This window comes from Ahaetulla prasina, chromosome 1 (genome assembly GCF_028640845.1).
Source record: "Ahaetulla prasina isolate Xishuangbanna chromosome 1, ASM2864084v1, whole genome shotgun sequence".
NCBI classification, from domain to species: Eukaryota; Metazoa; Chordata; class Lepidosauria; order Squamata; family Colubridae; genus Ahaetulla; species Ahaetulla prasina.
In genome coordinates, this window is record NC_080539.1 from 13,315,601 (window position 1) to 13,336,699 (window position 21,099).

General features: G+C 41.6%; 1 protein-coding gene across 5 annotated transcripts in view; it reads right to left on the reverse strand.

Moving 5' to 3' along the window:
• The window catches only part of NF1 (neurofibromin 1), a 265,222-nt gene that overhangs the window by 57,649 nt on the left and 186,474 nt on the right, over nt 1-21,099 (reverse strand). For all 5 annotated transcript variants that reach the window (XM_058164229.1, XM_058164226.1, XM_058164230.1 and 2 more), the window contains 2 exons: nt 3,286-3,718; nt 1,276-1,616 (listed from right to left, as the gene is read on the reverse strand). In XM_058164229.1, the coding sequence (XP_058020212.1) occupies nt 1,276-1,616; nt 3,286-3,718 (774 nt within the window). The remainder of the gene's footprint in view (nt 1-1,275; nt 1,617-3,285; nt 3,719-21,099) is intronic.

Genomic DNA, 21,099 nt, shown 5'->3' on the forward strand with positions numbered 1-21,099 from the left:
CTCTATTTTAGATGATATGTATATAAGCACTTTTCTTGGCATTACCTTAAAACAGGCATTCCCTCCTGGGAGATGAAAAAGTGAAGGGGGGGAGGTGAGAAATGCCTCTTTTGAAGGGTACCAGCAAACCTTCCTGCTTTTCTTTTCTTTTTTAAGTATTTGTATTCAATAGAATAAAGACTTTTAAAAACTCAGAACCAACTTTTGAAGTTCATCACAATGCTTCCAAACTGGGTAATCTGACTTGAGTCATAAAAATCAGTGGAGGCATGAATGGGATGCATGTCCCCCTCCCGCCCTCCCAAAATACACTTTATAGAAACAGTTTTCAGTGAAAGGAAAACAAATTACGCACAGGTAGTCCTCGACTTACAACAGTTCGCTTAGTGACCGTTCAAAGTTACAACGGCACTGAAAGAAATGACTTATGACCATTTTCCGCACTTATGACCGTTGCAGCATCCCCGTAGTCACGCGATTGACATTCGGATGCTTGACAACTGACTCACATTTATGACGGTTGCAGTGTCCCAGGGTTTATGTGGTCCCCCTTTGAGAATTTCTGAGAAGCAAACTGAAGGGGGAAGCCAGTTTCACTGAACAAAGGCGGCAGGAAAAATTGTAAAATGGGGCAAAACTAAGTTTCTCACTTAGCAACATAAATTTTGGGCTCAATTGTGGTCATAAGTTGAGGACTACCTGTAATAGGGAGAAAAAGGCAGGGGAACATAATCAACCTTAATATCGAGTTAAGGAAAGCAAAGAATCTGGAAGAGGAAGAAATTCCGGCTACGCAGAGCAATGCACCTCTAGTTTCTCTACAGGTAGTTCTCGACTTACCACCATTCATTTAATGACCGTTCAAAGTTACAAGGGCACTGAAGAAAGAGATTTATGACCAGTTCTCACACTTATGACCAATGCAGCATCTCCACAGTTACGTGATCAAACTTTGGGGGGGGGCTTCATAATCAGGGCTTCACAATTATGATGGTCACAGCATGTTTTGGGATTGTTATTATTTTCAACCTTCCTAGGGAGCTTCTGATAAGTAAAAAGTCAATGGAGGAAGCCAGATTGGCCTTACATGTATGATTCACTTAACAACCATGGCAAAAAGGTCGTAAAACGGGGCACAACTCACCTATCATCTGCCTTGCTTAGCAATGGAAACTTTGGGCTCAATTGCGGTCATAAGTCGAGGACTACCTGCAGCTGGACTTATTTGAAATGAATTGGCCTCAAAATCCCTCTACAAATGAAAGCGAGACGTACCGTAGACTTGGGTCTGAGCTCCCTAGATTAAGCAGCGCGATGTTCAGCAGGGTTCCTGGCACATCCTTGGGACGGATTTTCGTATGTTGCGGTATAGAGTCGGGCTGGGATAATTCCCATCGTGTCCGTATATGAATGATGGACTGTACAATAGCTTCGCACTCCTGGTGCATGAAAGTCAGAGGTGTGCCTTGGTTGGCAATGGTTAAGGTGAACTGGTTTTCATCCACAAGGCAGATTTCTTCTATTTCAGAAGCGTAGTAAATGTCATTCAGGAACACGGTCTGGCCCAGGACTCTGGTGCGCTCAGCTGAAGTCACTTGGACAGCTGTGGAGCCAACCTGGGGAAGGCATTGAGTTTGGGTGGGAGAAAAGAAAATCAAGGCACCCCAAGTAGCATCAACTATGGCAGGGGTTTCCAACGTGGCACCTTTAAGACTTGTGGACTTTCAATTCCCAGAATTCCCCAGCCAGCCCTTCTGGGAACTGAAGTCCACAAGTCTTAAAGTTGCCAAGGTTGGACACCCCTAAGTTGTGGTACTCCCTTACAGAGATATTCTTTGGAAATGTTTTGAAAATGGCAGGATGGCAACCAATACAATAGGAAGGGACATCTTTTATTGTTCCAAAATTTTGATCAGCTAGAATACAAATCAGTCCTTTTTAAGCAGGGGTGTCAATCTTGATCCTATCACGGGGCCACGTTTGCCCTTGGGGGGCTGGGGTGGGCGTGGCCTGGTCATCGCGGGCAACTGGGTGGGTGTGGCCGGGTACCCCTGTTCTTAAGGGTCAGTGTTTTTCAAGCAGAAAATACATGACTATTTCATCTGACTTACTACAGCTAACGGATAAGTTAAAGTGACAGCCACTGAAAGTTATGGAAAATGAGGGCAAGAAATTTGTGTATAATATTAGGTCAAGTCTGTCCAGTTGTGTCCAACTTTAGGGCAAAGGGCTCATCTCTGATTCTTGGCTGAGGGAGCCAGCGCTATCCAAAGACATTTTCTGTGGCCATGTGCCCTGTATGGTATATGCCAAAAGTGCACGGTTTGCTGTTACCTTCCCACCAAAGTGGTACCTATTTATCCACTCACATTTGCATGCTTTCAAACTGCTAGGTGGTCAGGAGCTGGGGCAAGGAACGGGAGCTTACCCCATTGTGTGGCACTTGGGTCTCGAACCTGGGCTTTCCAGCTGATATGCTTAGTGTCTTTAACCACTGAGCCTTCACACTCCCTCTCATATGCTTGATTAAATATGAGCCAGCAGTGTGCAGCAGCTGCCAAAAAAGCCAACACAGTTCTAGGCTGCATTGACAGAGCGATAGAATCAAGATCACATGAAGTGGTAATACACTTTATAATGCCTTTGGTAAGGCCACACTTTGGAATACTGCATCCATTTTTGGTCGCCACGATGTAAAAAAAGATGTGGAGACTCTAGAAAGAGTGCAGAGATGATTAGGGGACTGGAGGCTAAAACATATAAAGAACAGTTGTAGGAACTAGGTATATCTAGTTTGATGAAAAAAAGGACTAGGGATGACATGATAGCAGTGTTCCAATATCTCAGGGGCTGCCCCAAAGAAGAGGGAGTCAACCTATTCTCCAAAGCACCTGAGGGTAGAACAAGAAGCAATGGGTGGAAACTAATCAAGGAGAGAAGCAACTTAGAACTAAGGAGGAATTTCCTGACAGTGAGAACAATTAATCAGTGGAACAACTTGCCTCCAGAAGCTGTGAATGCTCCAACACTGGAAGTTTTTAAGAAGATGTTGGATAATCATTTGTCTGAAGTGGTGTAGGGTTTCCTGCCTAGGCAGGGGGTTGGACTACAAGACCCTCAAGGTCCCTTCCCTGTTATTCTACTCTAGTCTAGTCCCGGATTTGAGTTCACTCTTCTTAAAGTGGCTGTGGTCGAGAAGCACTTACTGCAAGAAACCAGATGGGGGAAAAGCTGCTGTAAATGCCAAACATACAGTAAAACAGAGATCAAAAGTATGCAACTTACTTTAATGGAAACTTTGGTGTCTTTGTGGGCCAGTTTGAGGGCATTGTGGAAAACCTTCAGGTCTTCTTCCAAAGCCAAAGTGGCCGCTGGAAGTTTCTGCTGGTCGTGGTCTATGTGCTCAGCCAATTTCCCAGGCGAGTCAATGAAAATGAGCCTCTTGCTGCCTTTCAGGCCTGTCAGGAGCCGCTCATGGTACTTGGTGTACTCCCTCACCCACGAGTTGCAGTTGTAGATGAAGACGCTAGAGACATTTTCGTAAGCGAATCCTGGGAAAACTACGAACCACTTGGACAGGAAGTCTGTTTTGAAACGGTTGCTGGGCCCAGCGTGAGTGAGGTCCACGACGATCTCGTATGGCTTGGCGTAGTAAGGCTTCAGCGTCAGCAAAACGTGATATATCAGCAGATCCCCATTGATTTGGCCGGTCTTAAACCTAGATGGGGGAAGATAAATCACAATTATACAGTTGATTATAGAATAGAATAGAATTTTTATTGGCCAAGTGTGATTGGACACACAAGGAATTTGTCTTGTTATAACAACGGGAAATAAAATAACAACGGAAATCAAATGTCTTGATTTATTTATTGGTGAATTTATAGGTTCATTTAGTCAAGTGATTGTAAGAGGATACAACACAGTAGCCCATCCTTTTGGCATGCCTGTGCTGCGATGAAGAGAATTGTTTTGCGCCACATATAAAATATCTAATATACAGTAGTCGATGTATATAAATCACATAATAATGTTAGAGGTTTATGAATCTTGTGGGGTCACATTTACTAGCCGTCCAGGGCCACATGTGGCCTGTGGGTTGCCTGGGCTAGAACCAAAACAACAATAGTACAATCATATACACTAAAATCTAACACAAGGTATACATCTGGCAGAACTGATCCCAGAAGAAATAATTCCATCCCTGATACTGAAAAACACACATATTCATGTTCCAAGCTGTCTGGAAAACTAAATTCTTATGAGTGTCTAGGAGGCTATAAATAAAGATAACTATCAATAAGAAGTTACATAGTCCAGAAGTAGCATTCCCCAACCTGGTACCTTCTAGATTTGCTTAAATATAATTCCCAACATCCCCAGGCAATAGAGGTAGTCCTCAACTTACAACCATTCATTTGGTGACTGTTTGAAGTTACAATGGCATTGTAACCATTTTTCACACTTACGACCGTTGCAGCATTTAGATGCTTGGCAACTGACTCATACTTACGGCAGTTTCACTGTCTCGTGGTCATGTGATCCTCTTTTGAGATCTTCTGACAAGCAAAGTCAGGAGAGAAGCCAGATTCACTTAACAACCGTTAGTTTGTTACTAACTTAACTTGGATCTAACAATGTTGTCAACCCTGGCAACTTTAAAACTTCAGTTCTCAGAATTTCCCAGCAAACTCTGGGGATACCACCAGGAAATCCATGTAATAAGCATAACTTAAAGTGTTCTCCCCTTATTTGTAATTTGTCTTACTTTAAACAAGTACGTTTGAAAGCAAAACGATCAATTGAAAGAGTCCATTGGATTGAGATGGGCGGCTACAGAAATTGATTGACCGAATAAATAAATAAAATACATGACGGGTAGTGACAGGCATTCACAATTTATTATGACCTTTTCGGACCTTTAAGTGCGAGCTCAAAAACTTCTTTTTTCACCAAGCAGGACTGGCCTAATGATACAGTTTTTAATTGAGTGTTTTAATGGGGTTTTAAGGGAATTAATTCTATTTTATTAATTTTTTACTTAGAAATGTTTAAATTCTTCAGCTTATTGAATCAGATTTTTAATTGTTTTTAGATTTTTTGATATTTATGTTTTATTTCTGCTGTACACCGCCCTGAATCTTCGGAGAAGGGCGATATAAAAATACGAAAAACAAACAAATAAATAAATAAATAAATTAAACAGAATAATTTGTTACACAATTTATTAAACAGATGGGAATATGTAATAAGAACATGCTTGAAGAACAAGCAATCCAAATTTAGTCTGTTGCAAAGCAAGGTGGAAAATGGACTTCGGGATTTATTCAGGAGAAAGCCATTTGACATTCTGAGAGTAACCCCCAAAGAGGGCTTGGGGCAGGGGTGTCAAACTCGATTTCATCGAGGGCTGCATCAGGGTTGTGTTTGACCTGGGGAGGGCGTGGTCAGGGTGGGTGTGGCCAGCTCAACATCACTCATGTCAGGGTGCCTGTGGTGGCCTGTGCGCTCTGCCAGTGAAAAGAGGCTCCTGAGCTCCATTTTTGCTGGCAGAGGCACCACGGACCAGTCCTTCATTGTTTCCAGGAGGACCTCGCGGGCCAGATCTAAAAACCCCGTAGGCCTGATTCGGCCCCCGAACCTTGAGTTTGACACCCCTGGCTTAGGGCATCACTATGGTGGGACAGGTCTAGAATGGGTATAGGTTGTATTGCAAAAGATCCATATATTCTATGCTTTATTGTAGCTTTCTCCAAGCACCTGCCATCCACATGCACTGAGCTGCAACCTCAGCAAATGACCATTTGGTGAATGAGGTTCTTCTCCATCTTGGGGAATGCTGTTCAAACAATTATTAAAATATGAAGCTCTAAGAATTAGAGAGGATTATTATTGATCCTATAAAAGAGATAAGGAAGGGTATCCCTGTGGATTTTACTCTACTAGTGGTTGCTGAGTACTGAGGTGGGTGGGTGTTCACCTCTGTTTCAAGGCCATTGAGCCAACGCTGTCTGAAAACATTTCCGTGGTCACGTAGCCAGCATTATGTCACGGAGTGCTGTTACCTTCCCACCAAAGTGGTACCTATTTTTCTACCTGCATTCGCATGCTGTTGAACTGCTAGGTTGGCAGGAATTGGGGTGAGGACGGGAGCTCACTCCATGGCGTGGCACTCAGGTCTCGAACCTGGGCTGCTGAGTTTCCAGCCGACAAGCCCAGCTTCTTAACTGCTGAGTCAGCACCACCACCCCATTATTGATCCTATAATCTCAACATATCACTTCACTGTTCATCTGAAAAGCTCTATGATGACAGAAGTGGCTTCAAAGATCACACACTCACACACACACTCACACACACACACACACACACACACACACACACACACACACACACACAAAGCAGTTTTTCCACAAAATTCAATGATGAACACAGAACTTCTTCCAGAAGAAATAACAACAAAAGAATGACTCCATCAATGATTCAAAAAATTGGGCCCATTGGACATTGTCAAACAAACCGGAAACTTTCTCTTGGAACGAATTCCACATGAAATCCCTCTTGAATTGTGTAGTCTGCAAACGTTCACATTACGCCCATACTTAAACATGAGAATGAGGTCACTTATAAGAGCAGTGCTATTGTAATTAAGTTAACTACTGGCATTTCACTTACAAGCCTGGCTATTTAATGAGATAATAATTCAGACGCTTAATTTGCTGGGAGCTGAAATGGGGTGTCGTGCTACTTAATTGGATGTGTCCAAAAGCATCCAAATGGTTAGAAAGAGATGAGTAGAAATATTTAGATACCTTCAGGATATCAACAAGTTCATTTAAAGCAGTTCTTCTAACCTAGTTTAAAAAGTTCACTCTTGTTACAGGAGGAAGATAAGATCTTAAAAGATATTTAATGCATCAGATTTTTGCAGATATTAACCAAATTTGGATTCTAAATCTGGAGGTATAAGTAGTACATTAACACTGGAGTAGTTGAGGATCTCCTGGATTTTTTTCCCTTACAGTTTAAATAATGCACTCAGAATCTGAAACAGTTCTAGGATTAGAAAATTACTATTTTCTGACTAATCACAACCAGGGTGTAACACTTTTAAATGTACTTTTGCTGCCACAGCTGCATAAGATCAGAAATTTGTTTGGAAAGATTATTATCATTAATAAGATTCAGACAGCTCATCTAATAAAAATGTACTCTCATCTTTCCCTGACTCTTTCAAAAGTATTTATATAGAGGATCTTACGATTTAGGAAGCATACTAAAAAGCAGAGACATCACCCTGCCAACAAAAGTGCGTATAGTCAAAGCTATGGTTTTCCCCAGTTGCAATGTATGGCTGTGAAAGTTGGACCATAAGAAAGGCTGAGCGCCAAAGAATTGAGACCTTTTGAACTCTGGTGCTGGAGAAGACTCCTGCGAGTCCCTTGGACTGCAAGGTGATCCAACCGGTCAGTTCTAGAGGAGATCAACCCTGACTGCTCTTTAGAAGGCCAGATCCTGAAGATGAAACTGAGATACTTTGGCCACCTAATGAGAAGGAAGGACTCCCTGGAGAAGAGCCTAATGCTGGGAAAGATTGAGGGCAAAAGAAGAAGGGGATGACAGAGAACGAGGTGGCTGGATGGAGTCACTGAAGCAGTCGGCATGAGTCCATTTAAGCAAAATGGACTCCAGAGGATGGTAGAGGACAGGAAAGCCTGGAGGAACGTTGTCCATGGGGTCGCGATGGGTTGGACACGACTTCGCAACTAACAACAAAATGATTTAGGATCTTCTGATGTGCACATTTTCTGGTGTGCACATCTTCTGGTGTGCCTGGGTATGTATGGGCCATCTCTGTGTTTGCCTACAAGGCAAAGGAAGAAAACATGGTGTGTGTGTGTGTGTGTGTAGTTAGACAGACAGACATACCGTAGTTTACATACACTGTATGTAAAATTACCATTATCAGTGCCCAACCAACTGGTAGCACCTGGCTAAGCAGGATTAGGTCTGGTTAATACTCAGGTGGCAAACCATTGGAAACACTAATGCTGTAGGCTAGACTAGGGAAGTACAAAATAAAATAAAAAAAAATCCCAAGAGACATGGCAAACCACTTCCATGTTGTTGCCAAGAGAACTAGAGGTCCATGTTCATCAAATTACCAGGAGTCAAGATGACTCAAAATAAGACTTTCATTTTGTCCAGCTAAGTAACTGGTTTCAAAAATGAAATAGAGTGAGACTTGGATCGACTGTGGTTAGGAAACCACCAGGAAATCCCAAGAGGGCTAGACCAGAAATTGCAAAGACATTTTGGAAGAGGGCGATGATAAAACACTTCCTCATTTTTTGCCAAGAAAATGACATGAAGATGTTCGTGAAGTCAGGAGTTGAACATGACTCATGTGGAGACTTTATTCTTGAAGCTCGGTTCTGTATGGACTCGCAACAGAGTAGGTGATTTCTAACTGTATTTGCTCTTCTTTCCCAGAGCAAAATATCCATAAATGATCACTACAGTACTGATGAAATTCAATCCCACTCAATGTAGCTACAATCTCGTGGCATATAAAAAAAAACAAAAACCCAATATTCTGAATCATTAGCCTATATTCTATCTGTCTTTTCTTAGGGAGGCTACTTCTAACAGTTACCCCAAAGATCCTACATTTCTTTTTCTCCTTCCATGCAGCAGCTGGACAAGCTGTTGGTTTAAATATAATGCTGTTGGTTTACCTTGCCCTGGGTGCCACCTATTCAATACTCCCAATTCTACTTAGGCGGGAAGCTAACTAACTAACATTGAGAGCCACTTCGGTATAGTGATTAAGGTGATGGCCTAGAAATAAGGAGCCTGAGTTCGAGTTCTGCCTTAGACATGAAAGCCAACTGGGTGACCTTGGGCCAATCATCAGGAGACTGTGAGTTCTAGTCCCACCTTAATCATGAAAGATGGCTTGGTAACTTTGGGCCAGGCACTCTCTCTTAGCTCAACCCACCTCACAGGGTTATTGCTGTGGGGAAAGGAGGAGGAGGAGGAAGGAGTATTGTGTGTATTGAATTATTTAGAAAAATAATAAAGGTGGGCTAAAAACAAACAAATAAAATATATGAGGAGGACAAGGTGACATGCAGAATTCTTCAAAACCTGACATTTCTTGGCCTCAAGGTAATGGAATGTAAATAAACTATAGCATGTTATAAGGACAGCCACATCAGTCTATTCAACTGCCGAGAATCCGAACAGCAAAAGAGAAAAAGATCTGGTGCTAAGCAAACACAACTAAAACTGAGCAAAAGAAAGGCCTTTGACACACGCCTCGGGATGTTTTTGTGCTTTATTCTGCAATCTTGACAGCAAATTTGGGCAGAATGGCGATGGTTCCTCCTCCACTCCTTCCCTTTTCCCCCCTCTAACACATCACATTATGCTTACAGCAGAAAGGAAATGTGTCATCTTTGTGGTTTAGTTTTCTAAATGGAGAACTAAACCCCATGTTTCAGATACACGTTCACTTTTAATATATAAAAACAACTCCCGACATCCAGGCAGTGCCACGGTAAGACAGAGAAAAATATCTCTAGGTTAGATTATCACCGATTTGCACAACAATACTTTCTGCTGACGTCTCCTTCAGGTAAGTCTGCATTACTTTTGACATGAGAGCAGTGTTCCAATATTTGAGGGGGGGGGCTGCCACAAACGAGAGGGGGGACAACCTGTTTTCCAAAGCACCAGAAAGCAGGATAAGAAGCAATGGATGGAAACTAATTAAGGAGAGAAGCAACCAAAACTAAGGAGAAATTTCCTGACAGTGAGAACAATTAATCAGTGGAACGACCTGCCTCCAGAAGTTGTAAATGCTCCAACACCGGAAATTTTTAAGAAGAGGCTGGATAAACATTTGTCTGAAGTGGTGTAGGATTTCCTGCTTCAGCAGGGGGTTGGACTAGAAGACCTCCAAGGTCCTTTCCAACTCTTGCTATTCTGTTATATGTCTCCTTCTATATCTTTCAACTTGCTCTGTACCACAGTTTACAGTACAAACGAAACAAAGGTCTCCTACTGAGATTGGCTTAGACTCAATGCAGGAAGCTTGTGGAAAAAAGAAAACAGGGCATGCTCCTAATTGTATCTTAAAGGTTATTAACACAGGAAAAGAGAGAGGGAGAGACGGAGAAGAATGCTTGGAAATTGGAAAGCTCTCAGGAACCCGTCAAAGTAACTAGGGCAAACCCAACAAAACATTTTCTCAACAAAACAGACATGCAGTCAGAGTGAGCTTCGGTGGATGAGGGGTTCTGTTCTGCCTTGGCTTTTGTCTGCTTAGGGTGAAATTCTGAACTCTACTATCAAGCACCACAATTAACAGTGGGAGCTTTGTGCTGGCAGTGGCAGGACTGTACACAGACAGCTCTGTAATAATCAAGGCATGGTAAGGTTAGACATCTGCAGATGCTCTCAGTACAATGTTAATGATCCAACATCTTTGCAGCTCAGTGTTGGAGGGGGAAAAAAACAAAACAGCCACCCAAAATTGGTGTTCACTCAGTGGCAAATGTATACCGATTTACTACATGGTATTATTTTGCTCCTCCTTGTGATATACAAACGGGATAGGATTTTAGGTGCGGTTGGGAGCTAAAAGTAGCAAGTCTTCTCAGAGCCCATGCTTTGACTGTATAAAATCTCACATTTAATCCACAGTATTTCCATCTTGAAGAGAATAAAAATTAAAAAAAAAAAGTCTTAATACTAGCCACCCGAGCCAATAATTTGAGACTGCTGGCATTTACCCAGAATTTCAATCAGCAGGATTATGAGTGGTAAAAAAGATCTCAAATCACACACAAAGAGACCAACATAATATAGCAACAACGAGAAGAGCAACAAAGATGATTAGGGGACAGGAGGCTAAAACATACAAAGAACAGTTGCAGGAATTGGGTATGTCCAGTCTAGTGAAAAGAAAGACTAGGGAAGACATGAAAGTAGTCTTCCAATATCTCAGGGGCTGTCATAAAGAAAAGGGGGTCAACCTATTCTCCAAAGCCCCTGAGGGTAGGACAAGAAGCAATGGATGGAAACTAATCAAGGAGAGAAGCAACTTAGAACAAAGGAGAAATGATACCAGTGAGAACAATTAGCCAGTGGAACCACTTGCCTCCAGAAGTTGTGGGTGCTCCAACATTGGAGGTTTTTAAGAAGAGAATGGACAACCATTTATCGTACATGGTTTCCTGCTTGACCAGAGGGTTGGCCTAGAAAACGTCTAAGGTCCCTTCCGACTCTATTATGTTTTTATTCTATAGGGTGAGCACTTTAATTCATCTTCCTTGGTCTTTAGGAATGATCTTCTGTAGAAACGTTTTTAATGCATAGGGGGAAACAGTCATGACATTCATTCCAATTTTATCAAAACCTAAGACACAACAAATCATCTCCATCCACTTTCCCCCCCAAATATCTACAATGACTGAAAGCTAAAATTTGAATTATGTACGTTCAATTTTACATCTTGTGCTATTTGCATTTCTTCCTTAGCCTCAAAACATACAGAAATGTTCTTTCAATTCTGAATTGTCAGGGTCAAGAAGACTGGTAGTGTACTAAGCTTGGGGAAGTCTTGCTGACTGCCGAAAGCCATTTTTTTCTCAGCCTAAAATCAGGATAAACTTCAATATGTTCTAGGCAGCAGTCCTCTACCTTTTAATTTTCTGTATAAACATATAAATTAAACATACCACAGGCTACTATGTGATTTATACATGCTTATAGTTAAAGGTTATCTTCAGAAAATTGGTCAAAGAACTAAAGTGAAAATCGTTATAAAACTAAACCCAATTCTATCATATTGTCTTTATGCAGGCTATAGATCTCTCATAAACATGAGGCTGTTTGATCACATGGGCTTAGGATTGCTTCTGGGGATCATCCTTCCATCCTGCTCACAAGCAAGAACGACGGCTGATTTCACGACAATTGTATATTCTTCGGTTCCTACTTCTCAGCCTTCAACATACCCAAAATCAAATTCCATTCTTATGACGTTGGATTCACAGGAGACAGCCACTTACACAACACAGGCTTCCACTTCCAAATCTATTGCCACTGTTAGATCCGAACAACTAACAGAGACACCCACCACCACAGCCCTACAATTATCTTCAACACTTCCAACAGAGAAGGGGCTGCCTTCTTCCTCTGCTCTCGCTAGTACAGATCCTGAACTCTCAACTCTTGGGATGGATCCAACTAAAACCAAACCCTGTGAAGAAAATTACAAACAACAAACGCTGATTTGCCTGATCATAATTGGGGCGCTTGCATTCATTTGTGTGGTCCTGCTCTTGGTCATCGTTGTTATGGCAAGCAAACTGTCCTACAACAAGAGAAAACAGCCTAACAAGCGTTTCCCGAGGAGTAATGGAGATTTTCTAAGTACCAACAGCTTGTGGCCAATTGGATTAGAGACGCTACAGCGGTTGTCCACCGAGAACCCAAAGCCCCGAGGCCTAAGCCTGGAGAGACCAATCGAAGGGCAAGAACAAAATGGGGATGAAGTTAACAAGAAACTGGTTTGTGAACTAGCAGATCGACAGAAGCAGAAGGAGGTATCAGCAAATACATACAAAACCATCATCACCACTGTTGAAATTTAAGCCTCACTTAAGACTTCTTATTTGGGAGACAAGAAGAGGCATGGAAAAATCTGCGGGCAGATATACTGGTTCCCGGGTGCTGGTAATTTTTCAAGTATTATATACATAGTAAGATAGCATCATCTCAACCCTGTGAGATGTTAATATCAGAGGTCAAATCATCTTCACAACTACTCAAGGATAAGGATGGTTTCATTTCAATCAAAGTCTGACATGCAGGAAGAGAGCAGACATGGCTACAGTTGGGGAAAACAGAGCAATTGGTTCCCTCCTCTATTTACACCTGATCAGAAGTATGGATGAAAAGATGAGGCTGGCTTTACAAATACAATCTTAAATATGCAATGTCCTCAGATGTCCGTTCTTCCTCCGTTACTAATGAAAGCTGAAAGACCTCCAAGATACTGCAAGCATATCTATCCACCACTGTTTGCCTCACCTTAGCAGCATGGACGCCGATCAGGCGAAGAGACAAAATGCCTCCCTTACCTGTTCTTGCATGAAATTCTGGGAGGCAGAGTAAGCCTCTGTGTTGCTTATCAGAGCCCTGCAGGATCATTGGGTCCTTTTCTGGCCAGCTTCTCCAAAACCTTTGTGGGAGGACACGATTTCAACTCCTTATGATTTCTGTTGAACTGAACGCATATGTTCCGAGCAAGGAAGCAAGCATTTCCAAATCAATCTCACCTTTTCCTTTGTCCCGTCTGTTGCTTAGGCAGAAACTTGAGCAGGACCAGTAAAAATACACAATGGTTGCCTTGACACATAGGCCAACTGGAGATTTGATTTGCATCTACAGAATAAACTAAACTTGTTAGTAGCTTTAATTTTAGATTATTCTTACGGCTTAGAGCGGTGCTTCTCAATCTAGCTGGTTGAGAGATTTTGAGAGATGAAGTCCACCGATCTTCAAGTGGTCATGGTTGAGAAACCCTGACTTAGAAAGTTATGCCATCCCACCTTTTGGGTTTATGAGTTTGTCTATTTTGTGATTCCAAAAGCTAATTGTTTCTGTAAAAAGGTTAAATGTACTATTAAACAGAGCTACTTTTCCCCTAAGGTGAAAAAAATCACACATCTCTCTCCCCAACCACACCCATCATTATATCCTTATTATAGTAAAATATCCGTGCAGTTTCTATAATGTCCTTCTTTGTGAATAATTTGAAATTGGGGAAACTCTATGGATACTCACATTTACAAAGAAAGGCCCTAATACATCCTTCCACATACATAACGTTACACTAACCCTTTCAGCAGTAATTATTTTACAAGACACTTTGGAAAAGTCAACATACTAAAACTACTAATTGCAAGTGTCTAATAAAATCCTTGATTTCTTCCAAACAGAAGCTCTCATGTTTAAACATCCTCTCTTTCATTTTTTTTTAAAATTTCTTCATTTATGAATCCTAGGGATAATTTTTTTCCTCTAGGATAGGAGCTAAGCATGGCTCTAAGCAGTATACACATATCTATTAATTCAAAGGGACCTAAAATAATTATGAATAGTGAAAATGAATTTGGAATGGGGAGGACTGGAAAAAAATAAACTCCATTTCATGGATTTTCATTCCCCCTAGAAACCAAGAATAAACCTTCCCAAATATGGGCAATGCAAAACATCAAGCATCTGTCTAGAATACTTCAGTCTGTGTTGAACGGAATTTGGGAAGGGGGTGTCACAGGTGTCCCAGAATGTGACTTTCGTTCTGCCAAGATTCAGGCAGCAGAGGAGACTCCACCCTATTGCCTCACTCCCATCTGCTTTTGAGTTTTCCATGCTCAAGTTTCTATTTTGAAGAACAACAGAGATCAACAGGGAACTGAAGGCTAAAACATAAGAATGGTTGCAGGAATTGGGTATGTCTAGTTTAATGAAAAGGACTAGGGGTGACATGATAGCAGTCTTCCAATATTTGAGAGGCTGCCATAAAGAAGAGGGAGTCAAGCTGTTTTCCAAAGCCGGGATAGCTCAGGCCATTAAGAAGCCTGTTATTAGAACACAGAGCCTGCAATTACTGCAGGTTCAAGCCCGGCCCAAGGTTGACTCAGCCTTCCATCCTTTATAAGGTAGGTAAAATGAGGACCCAGATTGTTGGGGGGGCAATAAGTTGACTTTGTAAAAAATATACAAATAGAATGAGACTATTGCCTTATACACTGTAAGCCGCCCTGAGTCTTCGGAGAAGGGCGGGATATAAATGTAAACAAAAAAAAGAAAAAAAGCACCTGAAGGCAAGACAAGAAACAATGGATGGAAACTAATCAAGGAGAGAAGCAACCTAGAACTAAGGAGAAATTTCCTCACAGAACAATTAATCAGTGGAACAACTTGCCTTATTATAGTAAATATATATAGAGTGGGTGCTCCAACACTGGAGGTTTTAAAGAAGAGATTGGACAACTATTTGTCTGAAGTGGTGTAGGGTTTCCTGCCTGAACAGGGGGGTTGGATTAGAAGACCTCCAAGGTCCCTTCCAACTCTCTTTTTCTGTTAAAGGGTCCTTCTCCATTTGTGGCTTTGAAGATTCCTTCCATAGGATGGTTGGTTACTTTGTTCATTTAATGAAGATGAAAAAATCCCAATTTCTCTAGAAGAATCTTTGCGGAGAGTTAACAACAATAGGTTCTTCCAGATGTTTTGTTTCCAAAAAAGCAGAATTTTGCAGGCTGGGGAAGAGGGAATTACCTCCCCCCCCCCCCGTTTCCCCCCCCTAAGCTCTGCAGTAGTTTCAGACAAGAGGCTTTCTTTACAAATGATGGAGTCAAGTACAATTATCTATGGAGATGCTCAGTCATCCAGGCCTTGGTGGTCCCAAAGGTGCTTTTTTCCCCCAAAAGGTAACCGGATTTTCTTGTTTTTCTTGAAGGAAAACGTTTTCAAGAAAAAACAAAGGAAGTCCACTTGCCTTTTCTAAAAGCTCCTTTGGGACAATCAAGTGCAAAATTCTGAGGTTGGGCTAAATTTCTTAGTGATCCAACTTATTTTCCCTTGTTGTACTATGTTTCTTTCTTTGCTTTGAGAAAGGGAGAAGCAACATCTTTTGGTGGCCATCTTTCAAATATTTCTTTTATGTACACTGAGAGCATCTGCACCAAGACAAATTCCTTGTGTGTCCAATCACACTTGGCCAATAAAATTTTATTCTATTCTATTCTATTTAGGAGGAGAAAAGGATGCAAAGTAGTTGAGAATATCTCACTGAATGAGTAAAATCAGCAGTGTCGATTTTATACTTCAGGTTTTCAGAAAAACAAACCTGAAACTGCCCAAATGTCTGAGTCATTCCTCTGCGCAACTCAAACATTAAGCAGAGGACTTCTTTTAATCTGGAAAACAGAGCTAACATTACTTTGGTATGATTTCCAAATCTAACTGAGGTTTCATTCTGTTACTTCCTTCACCTAATGAGCAATCAGTCCCTTGAATGTACTTGGCACAGCAGAGCACAAGGCAAGAGAATTTCAACACACTGGGCCATTGGGTGATGTCAGTTTTGGCCAATGTTTGAGAAAGCAGTTCTATTGTAGGTGGTTTTCCTTGTTACAGGCTACTCTTATCATAATCCTTTAAATTTGAAGGTCAGGCTTACCAGACCTTCACAATTTTATAACGGATGGATATATTTAACCATAATTTCAGCTGAAATACTATGATCATCCTAGACCAAGCCAAATCCAAACATTCTAGACAATTCCGGGAAGCCTGGCACTCTGAGAAATCACCCATCAATAAGCATGTAAACATCAACAGCAACAACAACATACGATTCAAAAGAGACCATCAACAAGCCAAAAAAGGAACAAAAAGGACCAAAACACCCCACCACCAACAGTCAACACCCAGATGACGAGAGATTAATACCAAGATTTACCTCAGATCAACAATCAAGAAGTCAGCAAAACCCCAATTTGCTAAATAAGCTAATAGTAAACAGGCCGATCAAAGAACCCAAGGCCACTCCTACACCAACACTAACAGGGCAAACCCCACTCCCTACTAGCACTGATGATGTTACCTAGTTTGGGTAATGGAACATCTGTAAGACAACAACCAAACTCGGAGAATACCAAAGACCACTCGCCACAAAAATCTGGAACAACCTTAAGAAGAACAGAAAATTCCAACTCTCTGTTGTTACTATCTAGTGGTCTTACTGGTTTCTGCAGCCTCAGTCTTTGATGGTCACTCTATAAAAGACAGATTTAATTCTGTCCATCTCATAGATGATAGACACTTGGGGTGAGGTAAGTAAGTAAGGGTAAGTAAGTTTTTTAATGGACATATTCTTGGGAGTGTTCAGGGTTGGTTGGAGGATGGGCGGCTAGATGTTTTAAATAAATAAATAAATATCATAAAGCTTTAACCAAGAATCACCTAGAGGAAGAACAGATGTAAGTACAGCAGTTGCAGGAAAAAAGGGCTTCAACAAAACTTGTCTTCTTAGTTTCAGAGAATCTAAAAGTTCTCCCCAAAGGGCGGATAACTAATGCAGCTGCCTCAACCCAGTTTTATTGAAATACACATACAGGATTTCCAAGTGTGTCTGCCGAAGGACAGAGGATTCCAAGATGAGGAGAAAACACCCTTTTCAGCTGCCTCACAAGGATTCCCAGAAATGATTCCCAGCAATCTCATGTGTAACGTGTTTAAAAATCCCGGAAAACCACTGCTAAGCAAGATGATGTAATCCTCCTGATGAGATGGACTACAACTTCTATCGTTCCTAGCCAGCATGTTATTTCTGGAAAGACTGAAAAAAATGAGTTGAGTGGGCCAGTGAATCTGACTTAGTAGAAGATAGCCATAAGTGTTTGGCTGAAAGTAGGGTGGGAAGGAATTTTAGCAGGTTACTTCAGCCAGCCAGGATCCATTTATTAAAAAAAAAACAACCAAAGATAGCTGGGGTTAGATTAGAAGTAGGATCTACGGTAGTCCTTTAAAACAGCTGTTGTGCAAAGGGAGCACTCAACAGAGGACAACCCAAGTCAGGTGATAAAAAGAAGTGGAGATGTAGACAGGATTCACACATGAAGCTAAAAAGCACATGGTATCTTCTAAGTATACATCAATCTGGAAAAATCTAAGCTTTGAGGTGAGGGTTCACTAGTCCAGGGGTCTTCAACCCTGACAACTTTAAGACTTGTGGACTTCAACTCCCAGAATTCCTCAGCCAGCTTTGCTTTGCTGGCTGAGGAATTCTGGGAGTTGAAGTCCACAAGTCTTAAAGTTGCCAAGGTTGAAGACCCCAGCACTAGTCCATCCATTGGCCACTATGATATTCCCAATTTTATGATATCCAAAGACTGCCTTGGTCCACATAGGGATGATGGATGATCCCTGTTTTCAAGAAGGAGCCATTTGGAGACTATAATTGCCATGTAATAACAGCCTTTCAAAGAGCACTCACTGTTCCTAATAGATGTTCTTGCTATTGGTGAACTTTTACCTGTTATTTTATTCCAACTCGATTCATGAAGTTCCTGTCCAGTCCTGCAAGGAAGAATTCTTCGTGTTCATTTCTAATTTTCTTCCAGTTCACTCAGTCATCTCCTTCCCCAAACGTGAGAGCCAGGTTTCACACGGTTAGAAGCAAACAGCCTGATCTGGCCCAAAACAAGGCACAGATGGAGGCTGTTTTTTTTCCTTCAGAAAAGAACCGATGCTAGTCTTTAACGTAAGAGTGGGTGGGAGAATGCAAGAATCTCAATGGACCACAGTATAAAGAGAACTCATAGTTGAGGACCAGAAAATTTCTTATGAAGCAGTTTGGTTGTTAAGGGAGACATCACGTGACTGCAACTTGTGACCTTCCCTGTCGACTTCCCTATTGACTTTTTCTGTGAGAAGCCGGCTAAGGAAGTCACAAAAGGTGATCACACGACCTCAGGATCCGCAAACATTATCAATGCAAGCCAGTTGCCAACATCTCCAATTCTGATCACGTGACTGGAAAAGTGCAATGATTAAGTGCTAGGGCTAGTTGTAAATCACATTTTTTGAGTGCCACTATAACTTTGAATGGTCATTAAATGAATGATCGTAAGTAGGGGACCTAAAGGATGTCGTGGCTCAAGGGCTAAGACGCTGAGCTTGTCGATCAAAAGGTCGGCAGTTCAGCAGTTCGAATCCCTAGTGTCGCGTAACAGGGTGAGCTCCCGTTACTTGTCCCAGCTTCTGTCAATCTAGCACTTTGAAAGCACGTAAAAAATGCAAATAGAAAAATAGGGACCACCTTTGGTGGGAAGGTAACAGCATTCCATGCACCTTTGGCATTTGGCCATGCCGGCCACATGACCACGGAGACGTCTTTGGACAGCGCTGGCTCTTCAGCTTTGAAATGGAGATGAGCACTGCCCCCTAGAGTCAGGAATGACTAGCACATAACCTTTACCTTTTAAGAGAGGACTTCTACAAAGTCATATTTGGAATTCTTTCCTAATGGTTTCTCTGCTATTCTACAATGCATTAGAAATTCTTGGTACCATTATATGCCCATTTACCGATTCTACTCTAGCTGCTAGCAGAAGCCTAACACCAAAATCCAATCACTTACCTCTATGACCTTATCTTGAGATTACAACTTCTCTCCTCTGGTTTAAGAGGAGTATCTAGTCATTGGGTAGAGTCAAGCCACACACACCCCCAATTAACACAATAGTTCCCCAGCTTATTATCTCCTCCTAACTTGTTGCTGGCAATCCTTATGATTTATATTGATATATTGATCATCAATTGTGTTGTAAATGTTGTACCTTGATGAACGTATCTTTTCTTTTATGTACACTGAGAGCATATGCACCAAGACAAATTCCTTGTGTGTCCAATCACACTTGGCACTCTATTCTATTCTAAAAAATTCCCTTGGGAATAAACAACGTTGAAGCCAACAAGCTAACGTCAACGGTGAATGGGTGTAATTTTTCATAGGAACGTAGTTAAGTGAAAGCATATATCTTGCAACAAGCACTATCAGTGTATACTCAAATCAGGAGAGAGAGAGAGAAAGCAGAGAAAAATAAAAGAGCCTGAACTGAGGGGTCCTTTGTGGTCTCCGAGTTTGGTTATTTTCTCGCAGACCTTTCATTATCCAAACTAGGTAACATCATCATCACTAATCACCAGCACTGATGATCTTATCTAGTTTGGGTAATGAAAAGTCTGCAAGAAAAGAACAAAGCCTCAGAGAGCACCAAGGACCCCTCATTTCAAACCTGAGCTACAAACATTCTCCTTTATTAGAATAGAATAGAATAGAATTTTTATTGGCCAAGTGTGATGATTGGACACACAAGGAATTTGTCTTGGTGCATATGCTCTCAGTGTACATAAAAGAAAAGATACGTTCATCAAGGTACAACATTTACAACACAATTGATGATCAATATATCAATATAAATCATAAGGATTGCCAGCAACAAGTTATAGTCATACAGTCATAAGTGGAAAGAGATTGGTGATGGGAACTATGAAACGATTAATAGTAGTGCAGATTCAGTAAATAGTCTGACAGTGTTGAGGGAATTATTTGTTTAGCAGAGTGATGGCCTTTGGGAAAAAACTGTTCTTGGGTCTAGTTGTTCTGGTGTGCAGTGCTCTATAGCGTCGTTTTGAGGGTAGGAGTTGAAACAGTTTATGTCCAGGATGCGAGGGATCTGCAAATATTTTCACGGCCCTCTTCTTGATTCGTGCAGTATACAGGTCCTCAATGGAAGGCAAGTTATTAGAGCCTGAATTATATTAAAATGACGTAACAGCCACCACTATCGTTACAAGCACTCCCTGTCAGGAAATGTAAGAGAATGTTGAACAACACTGGAAATTTTTAAGAAAATGTTGGATAACCATCTGACTGAGATGATGTAGGGTTTCCTGCCTGGGCAGGGGGTTGGACTAGAAGGCCTCCAAGGTCCCTTCCAACTCTGTTGTTATGTTATGTTATGTTAACTAAGCAGTGTTCCAATATTTGAGGAGGGGCTGCCACAAAGAAGGGGGGTGTCAACCTATCCTCCAAAGCACCTGAAGGCAGAACAAGAACCAATGGGTGGAAACTAATCAAGGAGAGAACCATCCCAGAACGAAGGAGAAATTTCCTGACAGGGAGAACCATTAACCAGTAGAAGGGCTTTTGCCTCCAGAAGCAGTGATCCAACACTGGGAATTTTAAAGAAGAGATCAGACAACCATTTGTCTGGAATCGGTTTCCTGCCTGAGCAGGGAGTTGGACTAGAAGACCTCCGAGGTCCCTTCCAACTCTGTTACTCTGTTAATCTTTAGTTTTACGATGCCTTTGGTCGCCTTCTTCATCAAGTATCTTCCAAACGTCTTGGATTACAAGCATGGGGTGGTTGGAGTTCTAGTTCAATCCATCTAAGAAGCATATTGAGGAGGCTTTCCTCTCCCTTACCAACAAAAAGAAGCATCTGTTGC